Here is a 16,536-nt window from a genome sequence, read left to right as displayed (position 1 = left end):
TATACAAATTATATATGGTTATAATTTGTTTCCACACTTGGTCATGCATTTTGTACTCAGATTGTAGGCTAAAGTAATATTCTACCTCAGGTAGTCATTATTTCACACAAAAATATAAGTAGATTAGTCTCCAAAAGAAAATAAACAAAGAAGCCATTATCAATAATTCCCTCCGAAGAAAAATCATGAAGTACAAGAATGTGTTGCAAGTTGTTACTATAAACAAGTTTAGAATATTCTCAACATAGTTACAAAAACAAAGAATAATGAAAAGGACGAACTTAATAAAATGAACTAAATTGACATAAAGAGCTATTACAGCATGAACAACCAATATATACTATATAGTCACACTGTTACGACCTCCCTTCTACATCTAGATTCTAAGACTTTGCCCTATAATACCATGTACAATTAGGTAGCTTCACAGCACCCAAGGAGTCGAACCAAACGACAAAAAACCCGCAGACAACTCCCTACGTCTCGTGACTTGAAGAGCCTAAACACCCCGACGAAACATTACTGGCACCTGGAATATATGGGAGCATGTAGATGGAGTTAAGAGTCGACAACGAAGTGTAGTTGGTCGTGCTAGACGACACTGCACAAGCACCCTCGGGTTGGAGGCGAGGCGCATCACTCAGGTTGTAGACGAGTGGAACTGAAGGCCCTATTCGCATGGGTGACGATGACTCCAGGGAAGATGGCGAAGAAGTCGAAGGTGGGGGAACGGAAGCTGACAGCAACGATGTGGACTCTGACGCGGTAGGCCTCGTGGTTTTGGTTTTTGCATCACGCTTGCAGACAGGGCAGAATGTTCTCCACGATGTTAGCCACGTGTCGACACAAACAGCGTGGAATTCTGTCAAAACGCAACGTAAAAAATCAGTTTCAAGATAGCCCCCTCCGTCCCATTAGCTAGCCTGTTTCCTTTACCGAAAAAGGAAACATGGCAAGATTATTTCAGTCGAAGACTTACTGTGTCGACAAGGAAGGACCCTGAGCTTTTCTCCGACACTGTAGTCTTCAAGACATATAGCGCATGTCTGAGAGGTGCAGTTGTCTTCAAGAACAGCTGTAAAGATCAAGCTGGGCATTGCCTTCACCAGACGACTGCTTATCCCGTGGAACTCTCTCACACGGGGCGCTAGAGGCCTTTCACCTCTGAACCGGTGCCTTCTCACGAAGAAACAAGTGGCCAACACAGCTGAAACACCAGATAAAGAAGAGAACGACAGCGCTATTATAGACCACGCTGGGTTCTCATAGCTCGGGACTATCCACAGCTGCAAATCAGCTGCACCAGCAGCATAGCTAGCAAGTGTTTCCCCACAAACTTTCGACACAAACACTGCATTTATGTTTATACCAACAGGATTTCCAGCCACTGCAAGTTCAGATCGTATGAAAATAGCATCAAATCTGAGTTTCTCAAGAAAAAAAGGAGATTACTTGGTAGTAAATCGGTGGTGTCGTTGTCATAGACAATGGCTGCTTCAAATCCAGCAGCTTGTGCTCGTCTAACCTTGTCCTCGAAGCTACATCCTCCTCTGATAATCAAGACGAATGGATACCTGGTGCCGTTCATACTTGCAACTATCTCGTTGGTCAGTAACGAGCAAGCATCCAAAGGCTCTGCAATGCTCACAGTCCCACCTATTCCAGACTCTTTCACTGTGGGTGCTACAACAACACAAATCTATCTTCAATAGCTATGTGTATATACACACAAAAACGACGTTCTTGATCTTTTTGTATACTACAGAGCCATCATAAGCTATAGATATATGCACACACGAAAATGACTTTCTTGATCGTTTTGTTTACTAGAGAACCATCCATCCGCATATACATCGACACAAAAAAAATACTTTCTTGATCACTTTGTTTACTAAATGCCAACCATCAGAAGCTATGGATATGCAGAGACACAACAGTAACTTTGTTTATCATATTATTTACTAAAGAGAAACCATCAGTCATCAGAAGCTATGGATTTACAGACACGAAAAACGACATTCTTGATCATTCACTCAGCATGACTGATAGATTATAATGAACCGATTTGTGGACAATAGGCTGGTATTATTTCCCATACAGATTAGATGTTGCTATCATGTTACATTTTTCAACCACAAACAAAGAAATATAACAAGAAACATAGATTGAACAAGAATCACTCGAGCATTTCATCAGACACAAAACAGAAAACTCATATATAAAAACAAATGCATAAACATATGACATAAGAATTCCAAATTCCATGAAATGAATGATATAATATAATTACAAAAAATGAAAAGAAAAAAGGGGGAAAAAATATAAAAATAAAATAAATAACTCACCAAAGAGAGCTTCAACGTCGTCGAAAGACAAAGTTACATTCTTTGTAATCATCACCACATTTCCAGAAGCTGCGAAAAAACCCATGAAATAGAAAATGCAGCACAAAAATACCCACAAATACAACATCTCTTTTTAACCTTTACAAATTTCCAATCTTTCTCCCTTGAAAAAAAAATTGATTCTTTCTTGCTATTTTCCCAAAATTCATGCAAAATTAGAAAATTAAAACATCAACTTCCATAGTGCAGCAATACTTTTTAGGGCTTTTGCAAAAGAATTTCGCTAATGTTTGATTAACGAGATCATCTAGATTACGATTCCTATTTAAACAAATGATTATCCATTTAGGGGTACATGCATGCATGAATATCTTTGTTTGGAAAAGTATAATATTAGCAACTAATATTGGGATATTTTGTAGTAATAAAATGACCGTCTTATTATGGTTAGTAACATGATCTGCAAAAGTGCCTTCGAATATTTTTAACAAAACACCAATTTCCATGTCCATTCCTTATTTATTTTGATTCTAATACTATTGTTTACGTCAGTATTTGTACAACTTAATTAAAAATAAAATTTCAATTTATTCATCTAGACTATGATTTCAAATAATAATTCAAGTTTTGTTTTTTATATTACCTCCGCCCACGAAAAATAATCTTATTTTGCCATTTTAGGATGTCCACAAAAAATAGTTCCACTTCAAAAATGGAAATTTTCTTTCACACTAAACTCACTTTTTTTCATTCGCTTTCTTACTAATAATTTCGCATTAAAACTCTGTTGTCCACATATGAGACTATTTTTTGTGGACAATGGGAGTATCAATACTAGTAAATTAATAAGGAGAATAACAAATTAAAGTACAAAAATATAATTAAATGTGTATAAAGCAAAACAAATAATGCTAAACGGGAATTAAACAAGAGTGATGCTCACAAATGGTATCAATTTCTATTATCAGAGTACCATTTCCACGACTGAATTGTGACATCACATGTTACTATTTGAATATATTTTTTTAATTGATACAAATTGAAAAGATTGAGATTGAATTGTTGATTTGACTTTACTTGCACTAAAGACTTCAAGGGATATTCATATCAAGGTAGTAATATGGCATGGTGATGAAAGGCTAGAACCAAGTCTATAGAGATTAAGACAAAGTCAGCATTAGATTCATATAATTTCATTACATATAAACCTCCATGCCTATGTACTTGGAGGACTGACACAATGGACACACACTCAACTTGCTTTCACATTCTTTACACAAACATACATGTTTACAAGGTAACAAAAGCATGCACACTTCCTTCAATCTACACACCTTACACCTCATCAACTCCTTCCTGTCCTTGGGGAGGAGGAAGTCGACCGGGCCGCCATTGCAGCACGATGCCGTGTCGTCAACCTCGCTATCCCCACACCCTTCTTTACTGTCCCTGCTTTGCGCATAAGCCTGCTCTAGGTTGTGCTTGAGGGCGTTGATCATGTTCTCGCTGTAATTTGCCTGTTGCTGCCAAGCGTTTGCCTCCAGAACGAGTTGTTCCATCCGCAGTTCAAGCTCCACGTTCTTTTTGTTGATATCTTCCACCTCGGCCTCTTTCTCCCGGAACTTTTGCAGAACCTTCTCTTCAACGTATGACAAGGTCTGGAGTTGGGTTGCTTGGAATTTTTCTAGAATAGCTTGTCGCAGACGTTCACCCTGTCCAAAGATAATCAAACCATTTCCAAATGAGACGGAATTCATTGTAATCACAATAGAAGTAAAAGAGAGTTAGGAAAACTACACATTTCTCTGGCACAAAATTAGATCCAAGTTGCTTAATTGTATTTAATTTTAAAGTTCAACAAACAATTAGTGTTGAGTAAATCAGTAGCAAAAGAGCTGCACTTTTGCCTCAAATTTGGGTCGTAATGCAAACAATTAGGTGTTAAAAAAACTAGTACTAGCAAGGATGGGAAAATCCTAAACCTAGAAAGTGAATTTTCTTCTAAAATGCTACCTACACATGAATTTATCTATTGTAATCTATGATGCTACACAATTCGTCTTGTCAGGCTTGGAGATGAAGTTTGTAACTTTCAAGTCTGATATTCCTAGGATTTGCAGAAAATGAACTTTGCAGATTAAGAGAGATGGATAAAAAGGGCAACGAGATGTTTGCTCCATCAAGAAGATTATAATCAAACAGCCATGTCCATTTTCAAAGTTTTGAATATGTTCATGACATTCACTAGTATCAAGCATGTGTTTTTCGTTGTTGTACGAACTTGAGAAAGAACTTACCAAGCAACATAACAAAATAATAGCAATACACAGCCAAGAGCAATGCAGAAAAATACAATGGACCAGGCATTATGTTTAAACAATGATTTTGCATAATTACATGTTCATACACCAAAAGTGTAAACACATAGTATATCACTTTGAAAGGATCCGCAAGTACTAGATAGCCTTCAAAGTTGAAACATAAACAAAAAAAAGTCCAAACAGCTGTGATTATTCAAAAGATTCAAGTTTTCATTAAAACCAGAAAAAAGAATGCTTTTGAGAACATGTTTATTCCACAACACAAGACTTAAACGTAACTCCATTGATACAAAACCAGTATATGACCTCTCCATATCAACTAAAAAGACTAGCAATTTACAAAATTGAAGCATAAATCATCCACACCAGCAATATATACTATTTATCATAGACAAGCAGAGATATCGATCCAACACAATACACAGTCAAATCAACCAAACATTGAACACTTAAAAGAGGGGGAAATTATTCAAGAAAATCACAATTCGCACCTGAACTTTAATGTATCTATCAATCTCAGCATCCTGACTCTGCAGCTCGCGATCAAGAGCATCTCCGACCAGCCCGAGCAAGGGCGAGTCACCTGAAGATGCCAATCGTGGATTGTCCAGCGAGAGGCCCAGCCCGGTTGACACTGAGCGGGGCTGCAGCAAATCCACGGATGATATCTGAGAATTGTTGCTGCTGTTGCTTTTATTCAGATTATTCTCCAGAAAAACTTGTTCAATCGGCCGCTTTTTCTTCGCCTCGAGCCCTAAATTCCACTGAGAATCCAGCTCGTTCTCCTCGTGAGGCAGGCCTGGAGCCAAGCCCGCAACTTGAACTGAAAAATTAAAGAAGAAATTAGGAAAATTGAGGTGAAATCGCATCGAAAGAGAAGTAATCGGAGGGAGATTAGGGCAAATACAAGGAGGAATGTAAGGGGGGTGATGATCAAGAAGATTGGGGGTGTTGAAGTAGGGCACTTGCTGCGAAATCCGGCCGTCGACGTTGCTGTTATACATATCCATTGATGGATGAAATTGATTCAAGTGTGGAGCTTTGAATTTGAAAGACGAATCATGTGTTGATTTTGAATAAATTGCTTATAGTGCTTTTGGTTTTGAATTGTTATCTTTTGACAGTCGAATTATAAAGAAAAGTTTATTTAGGCTGGCTACCTAGATAAGATATTGTTGGCAAAATTTATTCTATGCGAGTTAGCAATGTTAAGTAAGAAAAAAAAAATGCATTTAAGTTAGTCGAATATGATGATTAATATGTTGTGAAAAATAATAAATAAAATGTTATATTTATAATATTTTAGATTAATTTTGAAGTTTGGGTGAAATGCTACCAAAATTTGGTAAAATTTATAATTTTAGGGACTAATATTCATTTTTCCTTTGAATATTTTTATGAATTGGACATCGTACGAATCCATCAAATGGAATTTATGAAATTTGTTGGAGGAAGATGGTTCAAGTCGATTTGCTGATGTTGCCTGCCATCGTATGGGTTTGAGTTTTTGACAAAAATTGTACATTACAACGAGATCTGAAAATTGCACAATTGAGAGAGGGTATCATGAGAAGTTGATTTATGGAGTTGTCCAATGTTACACATGGACGGATGATAGAGTCGATCAATCCCACCTAGGATCATTCCTAATCGCAAGATGCATCACTATATCAAGCAAAATTTGGAGAACGTTTTGCTTTATGCTTGCTGAAGAATATCATGGCCTAGTTAATTCGAATTTACTATTTACCAAATTCTAGTAATCATTATTGGCAAATTAGTGGATGTGATAGCAATAGATTAATGCGCTTCTGGTGCCTTGTACAAATGCAAAATCTAGTGTCTCAAAATATTTTATATTAATCATACTTATTTTTTTTACAAATACTAGTTTATAATATAGTTATGGATGATGATTAACAATTAATTAAAAACTGTAATTTAAAAAATTAATACACCCTACTTGCAAACTTAATTGCTGAAATGATTATAAGCATTTCTTATTTGGATATAATCATATAATAGATGTGGAGTACTTCAACTAAAGCATAAAAATTGAAATTAAGAATAAATAAAAACAAATATTCAAAATGGAAACTAGTGGGTAAAGTAAGACATATAAGTATATATACTACTACTACAGTACTACTACTAAAGAGTTCATACACTTCCTTAACCCCAACTGAAGAATACATCCAAACTCAATATATACCAAAAATAAATTAAATTAATAAGTCACACAAAGCCTAGATAAAATATAAACAGACACATGAAGAACTTCAAGAGTTCTTATTCAACTTAGCCTCATGTATTCATAAATACTAGCTGCTAAGCTCACACAAATTGTGCTATGAAATTACCTCAATCAATCCTCAGCAGATATGAACAATGCAACCATCTCATCTCCCATTAATTGTAAGTGCAGTTCTTGAGGGAGATGGGCACGTTGAGCTTCTTGGTGTCATAAACGATAGAGCATTCGATCTTCTTGTAGAACTTCGGCTTCACCAGTTTGCCAAGAACATAAGCCCTCGACCGGACTGTGAACTCCAGTTTCAGCGGCACAGGGAGCGTGGTGATCCCCGTGGGGGTGCTCAAGCTCGCACCACTTCCATACAACGGGATCTTGTCGCCTATTACAGTCACAGCCATGTTCCTCTGGCTGGTACGCGATTGATAGAACTTCTTCACCTGCAACGCAATGCCACAAACCAAAATCATTCGATGACACTCGGCGTTTGTCAGATGGGTTTGACAGAGTGGAGACTTACGGTGCCCGAGCCAATGGTGAGCTGCGAGTAGGTGAGAGCGACCGGAGTTGAGGTGACGTGAACTCCGAAAAATGTAGCTGTGTTGCGGTAGGTTAGTTTCACGGTCGAGTTCATGGAGATCATGTCGGTCGATACCCCCGTGGAATCGGAACCAGCTTGAACCATGAATCTCTCAAATGTAATGCTCTGTTTAATTTCAGTAAAATACTAAAATGTCACAATCTCAATTCAACAACATCAAAATTGCGCATCATCATCAAAAAACAATTCAAATTCTACCAAATCAACTCCAAAATCACAAACCCTTCGCCAATTGATTCATACAATTCACAATTCATCACAATTTCATCAAAATAAGTAACCAAACTCGCCTTGTTTTTGATCTCCACAACATCATCACCATATTCAACGCAATTCAAATTTTCAATGAAATCACAATGCCACATAAATTGATTCATATGAATCACAATCCAACATAAATAAGTTGAGCAAATCCTAATCACAGAGCTAACAAGCCTTGACTCTCGATTCAACACAATTCTGAGCTCAACAAACTACAAAATATCGAAATCAACCAAAAAAAGCGTGGTCAAAGGAGAAACTCACCTTCATCGTGATCTTAGGCTTCTGCGGCTTGCTAGCTCCCCACAAAATCAAGGCGAAAAACGAAAACAACACAATAAATCCTACAACAAAAGCAAGGAAATAGCATCTACGAGGCAGGCCTTTCCGCGACTCCTCATCTTCCAGCAATCCTTCCTCTTCAATCACATCGCAGTCCTTCCAATTCTTCGGTCCCCTGCCCCCAGATCCGACGTCGTTCGGCAATACCTTCCTCGATCCCGGCTTCAGCGAGCCGGAGAAGCGGCTGGTTGACGACTCCCTGGAGTGGTGGCCGACGGAGGAGTGCGATCGCGGTGGCGACCCCATGGGGCTCCCCAGCACCGGAGTCGAGTGAAACGACGTCGTCGTCTTCTCCCCGTCGTGCGAATCGCGCGACGGACTCTGCACGTAGTACATCGCCCGCCGGTTGTGGTCCGGCGACGATGGGGCAAGGCTCGTCACCTCCGAATCCGTCTTCGCGTGCATTGTGTGTTTGTTTCTCTTCTCAGTGCGTGAAGAGTGTGAAAAGTTTGCTTTGCAGAATTTGGAATTTTAGAGACTTCTAATACTGAAAGAAAATGACTCTGGGCTGATTCTATTCTACTTATCCAATTTTCAGAGGATTATTTTAAATTGGCTGACATATTTATTATTACTAGTCCTTATTATAGGTATTTTAATACGATTATCTATGAATTTCTGTGGATATTATTGGTGTGACAACTTGTGTAATTACATACATCTATAACTTTGATCAAATTTGTACTAATATAGTGTAGAATTTGTTTTGATTAATTAGTTCCGTATATCACCATTCACCGACACGAAAAATGAAAATAAGTGAGAATCAATGTTGGGTAGAAAAAAGTCTGCGACAGCTGCGTTAGGGCTGGCAATTACCTTTCTTTAAAGAGTTGGTATGATTTTTTTATTTTTCTTTCCATATTATGTTTTCATTCTTGAGTTTGATCTCCTTTCATAATTATTTCGATTCTATGTATTAAAGCGTCGACCATTTTGCTATTGTAATGTCAATGAATGGTTGAGCAATCAACTTCATTGATCGTTTACCTTTTTTATATATATTAGAGTACAATTATTATAATATGGAAAGTTGTTACACTAATTTGTAGTGAGAAGAAAAAATTGCAACACATGGAGACACGTGAATCCCAAATTAATGTGTTTTTCATAAAGGTGGAAAGAGATAAAGAAAAAAAAGCTTTTATTTTCCTTGGGTCCAAAGGCATTAGTATTAATATATTATGCTTTGGACAGCAATAAATGTAATAGGAGATTCATGGGCTTTGCCCATTTATTTTTGGACTCATAATTATGGAAGTACCATCCTACATTCTTGATGTGAATTGCGCCCTAGTGACAGTACTGCTTAATTATTTGGTTAATTTGCAAATTCTTGCTTGTCATTGTTATAAAATAAAATGCATCCTTGTCTACATTATAAATATTTAGTGTATGGTAGTTCCGTTTTTGAATCTAGCTAGGAAGAGAGAAAATAGTTATGTAATAGACTTTATAGTAGTCTGTATTTTGATTCATTCTAATATTTATCACCACAATTTATATTAGAACGTGTGGTTTCATGACGTTAAATTCTTAATTACCAATAGAGAAACTAACACATAATTAGAAGTTTAGAACAGCAGACAATGAAAACATTATGTGTAATAAACAATCTTGGGTATGAAAGAGATGGAGTAATTCTTTATTAGAAACAATGAATATATTCTCATTATGTATTCTCACTAACTCATCATTGCCTTCATTTCTTCTCCTCGATCCATCCCAACAACACAACTACTAGTACTACTACTATATATACTTGCCTCCAAATATTGGTATATACTTACCCTTCTTAAATCTAGTATTCCAATACTACACAAGCTATTAATATTTTAAAATCCAATGGAAAGACTTAATATTTTTCTAAATTACATAGAAGAGTAAATATATATTAAATCACTTATTCATTTTTTAAATGCGAAATACCTAAGACAGTATAGTATATATCACCGATTAAAATATTTTCAAATTATATTCCACCCACCACCCTCCCCATAAAAAACTATACAAAATCAAGATTTTGATGCATCGATTATGGGCCATCATTGGAAATTCTGTCCATCGAGTTATATGGGTCGAATTAGGAACTGGTCCACTTAATCCTTGGCCCATATTATTAAAACTTATGCCGAATCATATGTTCATATTCTTGGAAGACGAAGGTAGTTGCATTTTTTTTTATTTTGGAAACTCTTTATTTCTAATAAAGTGAATTTTATTCTCCTCTACCAACATTTTAATTATTTTATTTTATTTTTTTCTCTTTCTTAGTTTCATTAATTATGTATTTAAATAAATGGCGAATCAAATGTTCATACTTTTTATGAATGGAAGGAGTATTTAAGTTGGGACGAAATGACTAACATTTTTTAATTCCCGTAGCGACATCAAACTTTTCCATAACCAAGTAACCAAAAAGCGGGTAGTAAGAAAATGATAAAAGATGTATGAAAATGATATAGGCCATTAAACAAGACACATACAACTAAATAAAAACAAAAGGAGCACATACCATATTGAAAATTATCAAAAGCAATACCATTAAACAGTAATTAAAACTAAGGAGCATTATGGTGATATAACTCTGGAGTCTACTGATCCCAAATCCCAACCTCCATGAAGCCATCCTGATTAGCACACCCCCTAAACATCCCATTGCAGTTGAAGCCACACGCCACCTCCCCTTTGCTCGACACCGCGATGAGCCCGGCCTGGCCGCCTCCGTCGAGCCTCCGCTCGATCACGAAGTCCACCGCCTCCTGCAGCCCCATCCCCTTGTACTCCATCACCGCCGCCACGTCGCGGGCCAGCGTGCCGCGTATGATGGCCTCCCCCTCGCCCGTGCACGACACCGCGCACGCCTCGCACGCGTACGTGCCCGCCCCGATCAGCGGGGAGTCCCCGATCCGACCCGACATCTTGTTCATCAGCCCGCCCGTGGACGTCCCCGCCGCGCACCGGCCCTCCCCGTCCACCACCACGCACCCCACCGTCTCCGGGGCGTACACGCTGATCGGGAGCCCGTTCATCTTCAGCGGCGGACCGTCCGCCTCTGCCCCGCACAGAGGAATCCGATAGTCGAACTGCCAAAATGCAATTAATCACGAATTGTCCAACACTCCAACTAGTAGTAGTATTTTAATTATGGAGTACTCCTACTACTTACTATGATTGAATTGGCTTCTTTGGCCAATTTCAGCATTCCGAGGTTGTCCTCAGTGATGAAGTAATCATTGTCAACCAACTCCACTCCCTAAATTCACCAATTGTTAAACCATTTTATAATTCAAAAACAAAAAAGCTAGGCTAACAATATTAATTAAAGTACTCCTCCGTCCCGGATAATTCAGGTCACTTTGACCAAGCACGGGTTTTAAGAATTATAATGAAAAGTGGATTGAAAAAGTTAGTGGAATGTGGATCCTACCTTTATATATTAGTTTTATAATAAAATGTGAGTAGAAATGAATTAGTAGAATATGAGGTCAACTGCCAAAAATGGTGAAAGTGAAATGGGACACATTATGTGGGACGGACCAAAATAGAAAACTGGGACGAATTATCTGGGACGGAGGGAGTATCTCTTTCACGTGTATACTAGTAACAAACAAACCTGTTGTTTGGCGAAGTCCTCGGCTCCGGAGAAAGCAAGATAGGAATGCGGCGATTTATCCATGACGAGACGGGCGAGCGAGATGGGGTTCTTGACGGTGGTGACGCCCGAGACGGCCCCACATCGCCGCCCGACCCCGTCCATGATGCTCGCCTCCATCTCCGCCGTCCCTTCCGCAGTCAGCGCAGACCCGCGCCCCGAATTGAACAAAGGATCACTCTCCAGCTCTCGTATCTACAAACAAAATTAAAGGATGGATCAAAAACACATGCATGTAGCCATTTATAAATTAAAAAAAAAAGACGTACTACAAGCTCGACGACATCAATGGGAGGGAGAGAGGAGCGGAGGGCGGAGATGCCGATGTCGAGGCAGCGAGTGAGGAGTTTCTTGGCCTGCTCTTGACGCTCCTTAGGGAGGTTTGGATCCACACCAGCGCCGCCGTGCACCGCTATAGCCCAACCGCCCATTTCCCCTCTCTCTCTCTCTCTTGGATGCCGCCCGGCGTTTCTCTCTACTCCACTTATAAACATTCTCTCCGCTTATTTATAGCCTATAGGCGTGACCGATCCATACCTAAATCAAAAATTATATTCATTAATTCCATTTTTTAATTACTACTACTATTTTACAATAATACACCTGTCTCCAACCTTGTAATTGTAATAACACTCAGTATCATGTTGTATGAACCTCCTATAGTAACAAAATTAATTCTTATCAAAATACTATAAATGTGAGGACCAGGGGTGAACACATAAATTTGTTTTGGTACGTACCATATATTCTCAATATTCAATTTGTAATTTCGATAATATTTTTCTAATCACTGCAAAAATTGATGCGCAATTACTAGCGTTTGGAAAATTTTAAATATTCATAATTTATAATGTAAAAGAAAGCGTCCCTAAATTGATGGCAAATTATCTTGATATTTTACTAATAAAGACACTATGTGATATAATTAGACACACAAATTAGCACAATTAATAGCATTAAATAGTGTTGTATATTTCATTGTGATGATAATATTTTAAACGATTTACATAGTAACCATTTGGAAAACAAAATAATTTGGTTACGGTTTTCCTTACTGTGTGCAACAAAGGATCCTATTTTTCTGATTTGGAATTTACTTCATAAGATTTAATTTGTGCATATTTTCAGTTATATCTGGGTAATAATACTATTCATTACGCTCTGAATATTCGGATCGTAACATATGGAGTGTATTTTTTGTGATATAGTAATTCATAAAATTTGCATCAATTCAAACAAATGGATTAATTTATAATTTTTCAAATTGTGGTCGTTTTTAAATACTTATAAAACTTTTGCTTGCTAATTTATAATTTTATTATTTTTATTCGAATATTCATATCGTGGGAGGAACGGTCACTCATTTCGTCAATAAAAATAATAAAATTAATTCCACACCAACATATTGTTAAAATCTAGATATGCAACTTGCAATGGCAAATAGCGTGCTAGTCTATTTTATTATCTCAATACTATTTACTAAAACTAAGATCTTCAATTCCAAGATAGAATTTTTCTAAATAATATTACTTTCTAATTAACATTGATGAATTGCTAGCAACTGTTTGGTTTTTAGGCGTAAAATGGAAAATATCAACTCCATTAGTATTGTTTGTAAGTTTTTACAAAAAAATACTTCTAAAAATAATATATAGTCATATTTAGGTTGGGAGTTGATTTATTACAAAACAGGGATGATTAGGATGTGATAAGGATGCTGATTGGTTTAGAATCGGTGTAAATAATCATAATTAAGGAAAACCAGCTATACTTGCTTATTGTTAAATATAATGGTTTCACATTATTCAACTTGTTGCACGAGTAGGTTTTTATATTTCTATAAATGAAAAATATGATATATAAGTATATAAAAATATTTTGTTGATATATTTTCTTCAAGATTTGTGATATTTGAATTTGATGGAGGTTTAATAAAGATGAGCTATAATAAGCATAAATACATGCATGAAATATTTTAGGCGGATTTCCAAGGCCTATTGGATGTATTTTTGGAAATGAAATTAATTAACAACACAACCAATTAACTAATAAACCGTTAATCAAATGAAAGTGTGACATATTCGTACCATTCAAGGATACATTAAAACTTAAAATGGGATAGGTATTTAGTTTCAATAGTATTCAAAAACCAATTCCATTTTTTGTTTTTGAGAAAAAAATACCTATCTTTATGTTTACACTAAACTCAAACCCAAATATTTTTAAAATTTTGTGAGTAAAAAAAGTATAATAAAGAAAATATTCTTTTAAGTTTGAGTTTAGTATGAATGATTAGAGTAAAATCATATTTAATATGACATTTATATTAAAATGGGTTTGAATTTAGTGTAAATGATCGGAAATGCTCTCATTAACGGATCAAAACGTAATCGTGTATACTGATCTTTGACGTCTATTTTATAATAATTGGAGTATAAATTAACGATCAAAAGTCATAAATAAAACGTACAATGTCACATGACACACATAACATTAGGTGTAAAGTGATGTGAAATTCCTATCCTCTTCTTAGTTAATGACATCTAAATTAATGTGTGATTCGATATTTTTTTTAAATTATTAGTAACACTTTATTATTCTATTAATATTAGAAGCAAATATGATTGATTATGACAAAAAATACGATTATGAGTCGTGTGAATTTAACTTTGTATAAGAAAAAAATGAATGGAATTATAATGAAAATTGTGGACAAACAAAACGAATATCACTTTCAATGGTGGAAATTAGGCCTAACTTTTGGGAAAATGAAATCAACTTTTCCGATTATGGTGGAATCCTGCTAAGATTCTTTGTATCATTTCAAATAAAATGGAATAAATATTAAGATTCCAATGACGTGATTTTGTCTTTGGAAAATGATTTTTGATAGATATTGGATTGTCTAAATAATAAACCATGAAAAAGAAATAGCATCCGAGTACTGTTGATGACATCGTGACACGAATTGGATAGCTGTTTAGTTTATTTACTGACAATAATGGAATCTTTAGACTTAATAATTCAATTAAGACATGATAACCTTTTCAAAAATAAATAAAATAATAAAACAGGATAAGATAGGGACTTCAGTAAAAATATTACTAGCATTTAAATAAGCAAGAATCTATGGTACCCTATTTCCTAGAGTCAAGTTGTCTTTATAAGGCTCAGATTTTGAAGAATGTAAATTTTAAAAAAAATGAAGAAAGTGGACGGTTGTGAGCATATAATGGAAGAGATGTAGACGAGTGTTGAAGATCATATCTTTGGAGATTTTTTTATTTTGTCCAATTGTTGATGCATGTGAGCTTTATTAATGTAAAAGAGAAAGCTCAAGAGTATAACAAAACATCCAATAATTAAAGATATGTTTATATTTTTTAGAGATTCAAAATAGTCCAAGGAAGCAAAATCAAACTTAAAACCATAGACAAACAACAAAATATAACATGACGGTAATCCTAAATTAATAGAAGTGAACCAAGGAATACAACTTTTGTTATGGTCTCGTTTCATTCTTTCCTAATTACTTTTATTTCTGTTTTACGACGTACTCCCTCTGTTTTTTCATAGTTTAGTCATTTTTCTATTTTAGAAAGTTTCTTCATAGTTGAGTCATTTTCATATATGATAATTTTTTTCTCTCTCTTAATTTATTCGCTCTACTTTATTCACTTTATACGTTATTCTCTCTACATTTTTATCTCTCTTACTTTTTTATCTATTTATTTAATACATTCAAAATTCATTTTTAAAACTTCGTGCTAAAAAGTTCCGCCTCAACTATGAAGAAACGGAGGGAGTAATCGTTTCGTTTAGCTTTGCTGCCTTTTCTGTTGGGATGATTTGTTAGGCGCTTGTTGTTTAGTGATGATAGCTTGATTGATAGGTATGGTTTGAGTGTGTTTTGTGATGGAACTTTTTTTTTGTGTGGGACCTATACTTGCCATGATGGGGCTAAGATTCATTTAATTAAACAAATTATTCATCTCTTGAATAACTATATCATTCTTATCTATTTCTCTTATGTGATTTTTACACTAGTGCACAACTTGTACATATCAATTATTCCTATTTTCTATAGATTTTAGATAAACCTCACTAATATAGACGATTTCATATTTTTTAAAATTAAATATGAAATGATTATGTTTTATTTTTATAATTGTCACGCAATAGTGAAAATCAAAACTAATAGCATAACAAAAATCAAATATGACGTGATAACAAAACGATATCATTCATTTTTATTGTTAAACAAAACAAACGCCAATTTATCTGAAACGGTAGGATAATTGGATCTACACCATAGTCAATTTCGGCTAATCCATAGTCTTTGTTCTAGCGGCAAGGAGTTTAGACATCAATGTACGAGGTGCCAAGTTCGAGCCCTCTTGACGTCAATTGTTACTGATGACAATAAATCAACAAAAATACGTAACATAAATATTAGTTATTCCTAAAAAATAATGATTGTGAATTCCCTACAAATGCCGAATATTGGAATTGGCTCTTTAGTCTTTACCAACTACTTCTCCTATCCTATAAAAGATGTCATATTTCTCTTTTGGAAAAAATTCTCTCTCACATGAATATAAAAATTATATTTTCTCCCTCCATTTAACACACAAAACAAAACATCCTAACATTTTGTGCCGTCCCATAAGTGTGATATTTTTTATGGGACGGAGGGAGTACTAAAAGAGAAAGGAATTACTGGATTGCCTCAAGTGTATGGGTTGAAATGTGGGCTTGGG

General features: G+C 35.7%; 4 protein-coding genes across 4 annotated transcripts; all 4 read right to left on the bottom strand.

The window, feature by feature from the left end:
* Positions 1 to 208: 208 nt before the first annotated feature.
* LOC125217660 (receptor homology region, transmembrane domain- and RING domain-containing protein 2-like) lies at positions 209 to 2,472 on the bottom strand. The gene is made up of 4 exons (XM_048119177.2): positions 2,346 to 2,472; positions 1,453 to 1,683; positions 980 to 1,387; positions 209 to 862 (listed from the first exon to the last, which is right to left on the bottom strand). The coding sequence occupies exons 1-4, from the start codon at positions 2,470 to 2,472 to the stop codon at positions 477 to 479; spliced, it is 1,152 nt and encodes a 383-aa protein (XP_047975134.2). The 3' UTR covers positions 209 to 476.
* A 1,027-nt stretch (positions 2,473 to 3,499) lies between these two features.
* LOC125218940 (putative BOI-related E3 ubiquitin-protein ligase 3) lies at positions 3,500 to 5,782 on the bottom strand. The gene is made up of 3 exons (XM_048120754.2): positions 5,574 to 5,782; positions 5,158 to 5,489; positions 3,500 to 4,057 (listed from the first exon to the last, which is right to left on the bottom strand). The coding sequence occupies exons 1-3, from the start codon at positions 5,674 to 5,676 to the stop codon at positions 3,542 to 3,544; spliced, it is 951 nt and encodes a 316-aa protein (XP_047976711.1). The 5' UTR covers positions 5,677 to 5,782; the 3' UTR covers positions 3,500 to 3,541.
* A 989-nt stretch (positions 5,783 to 6,771) lies between these two features.
* LOC125219078 (uncharacterized) lies at positions 6,772 to 8,684 on the bottom strand. Its single transcript, XM_048120942.2, has 3 exons — positions 8,044 to 8,684; positions 7,438 to 7,623; positions 6,772 to 7,357 (listed from the first exon to the last, which is right to left on the bottom strand). Exons 1-3 carry the CDS (start codon positions 8,524 to 8,526, stop codon positions 7,076 to 7,078), a joined length of 951 nt encoding a protein of 316 aa, XP_047976899.1. The 5' UTR covers positions 8,527 to 8,684; the 3' UTR covers positions 6,772 to 7,075.
* Positions 8,685 to 10,570: 1,886 nt separating this feature from the next.
* LOC125185439 (putative isoaspartyl peptidase/L-asparaginase 2) lies at positions 10,571 to 12,266 on the bottom strand. Its single transcript, XM_048081968.2, has 4 exons — positions 12,046 to 12,266; positions 11,738 to 11,971; positions 11,291 to 11,377; positions 10,571 to 11,207 (listed from the first exon to the last, which is right to left on the bottom strand). The coding sequence occupies exons 1-4, from the start codon at positions 12,205 to 12,207 to the stop codon at positions 10,716 to 10,718; spliced, it is 975 nt and encodes a 324-aa protein (XP_047937925.2). The 5' UTR covers positions 12,208 to 12,266; the 3' UTR covers positions 10,571 to 10,715.
* Between the last annotated feature and the right edge of the window lie 4,270 nt (positions 12,267 to 16,536).

The sequence above is a fragment of the Salvia hispanica genome, chromosome 1, assembly GCF_029641045.1.
Source record: "Salvia hispanica isolate PSC_SH4W2 chromosome 1, Shi_PSC_v1, whole genome shotgun sequence".
NCBI classification, from domain to species: domain Eukaryota; kingdom Viridiplantae; phylum Streptophyta; class Magnoliopsida; order Lamiales; family Lamiaceae; genus Salvia; species Salvia hispanica.
The sequence above is the reverse complement of the archived record's forward strand: the minus strand, read 5'-3'. Positions and strand labels throughout refer to the sequence as shown.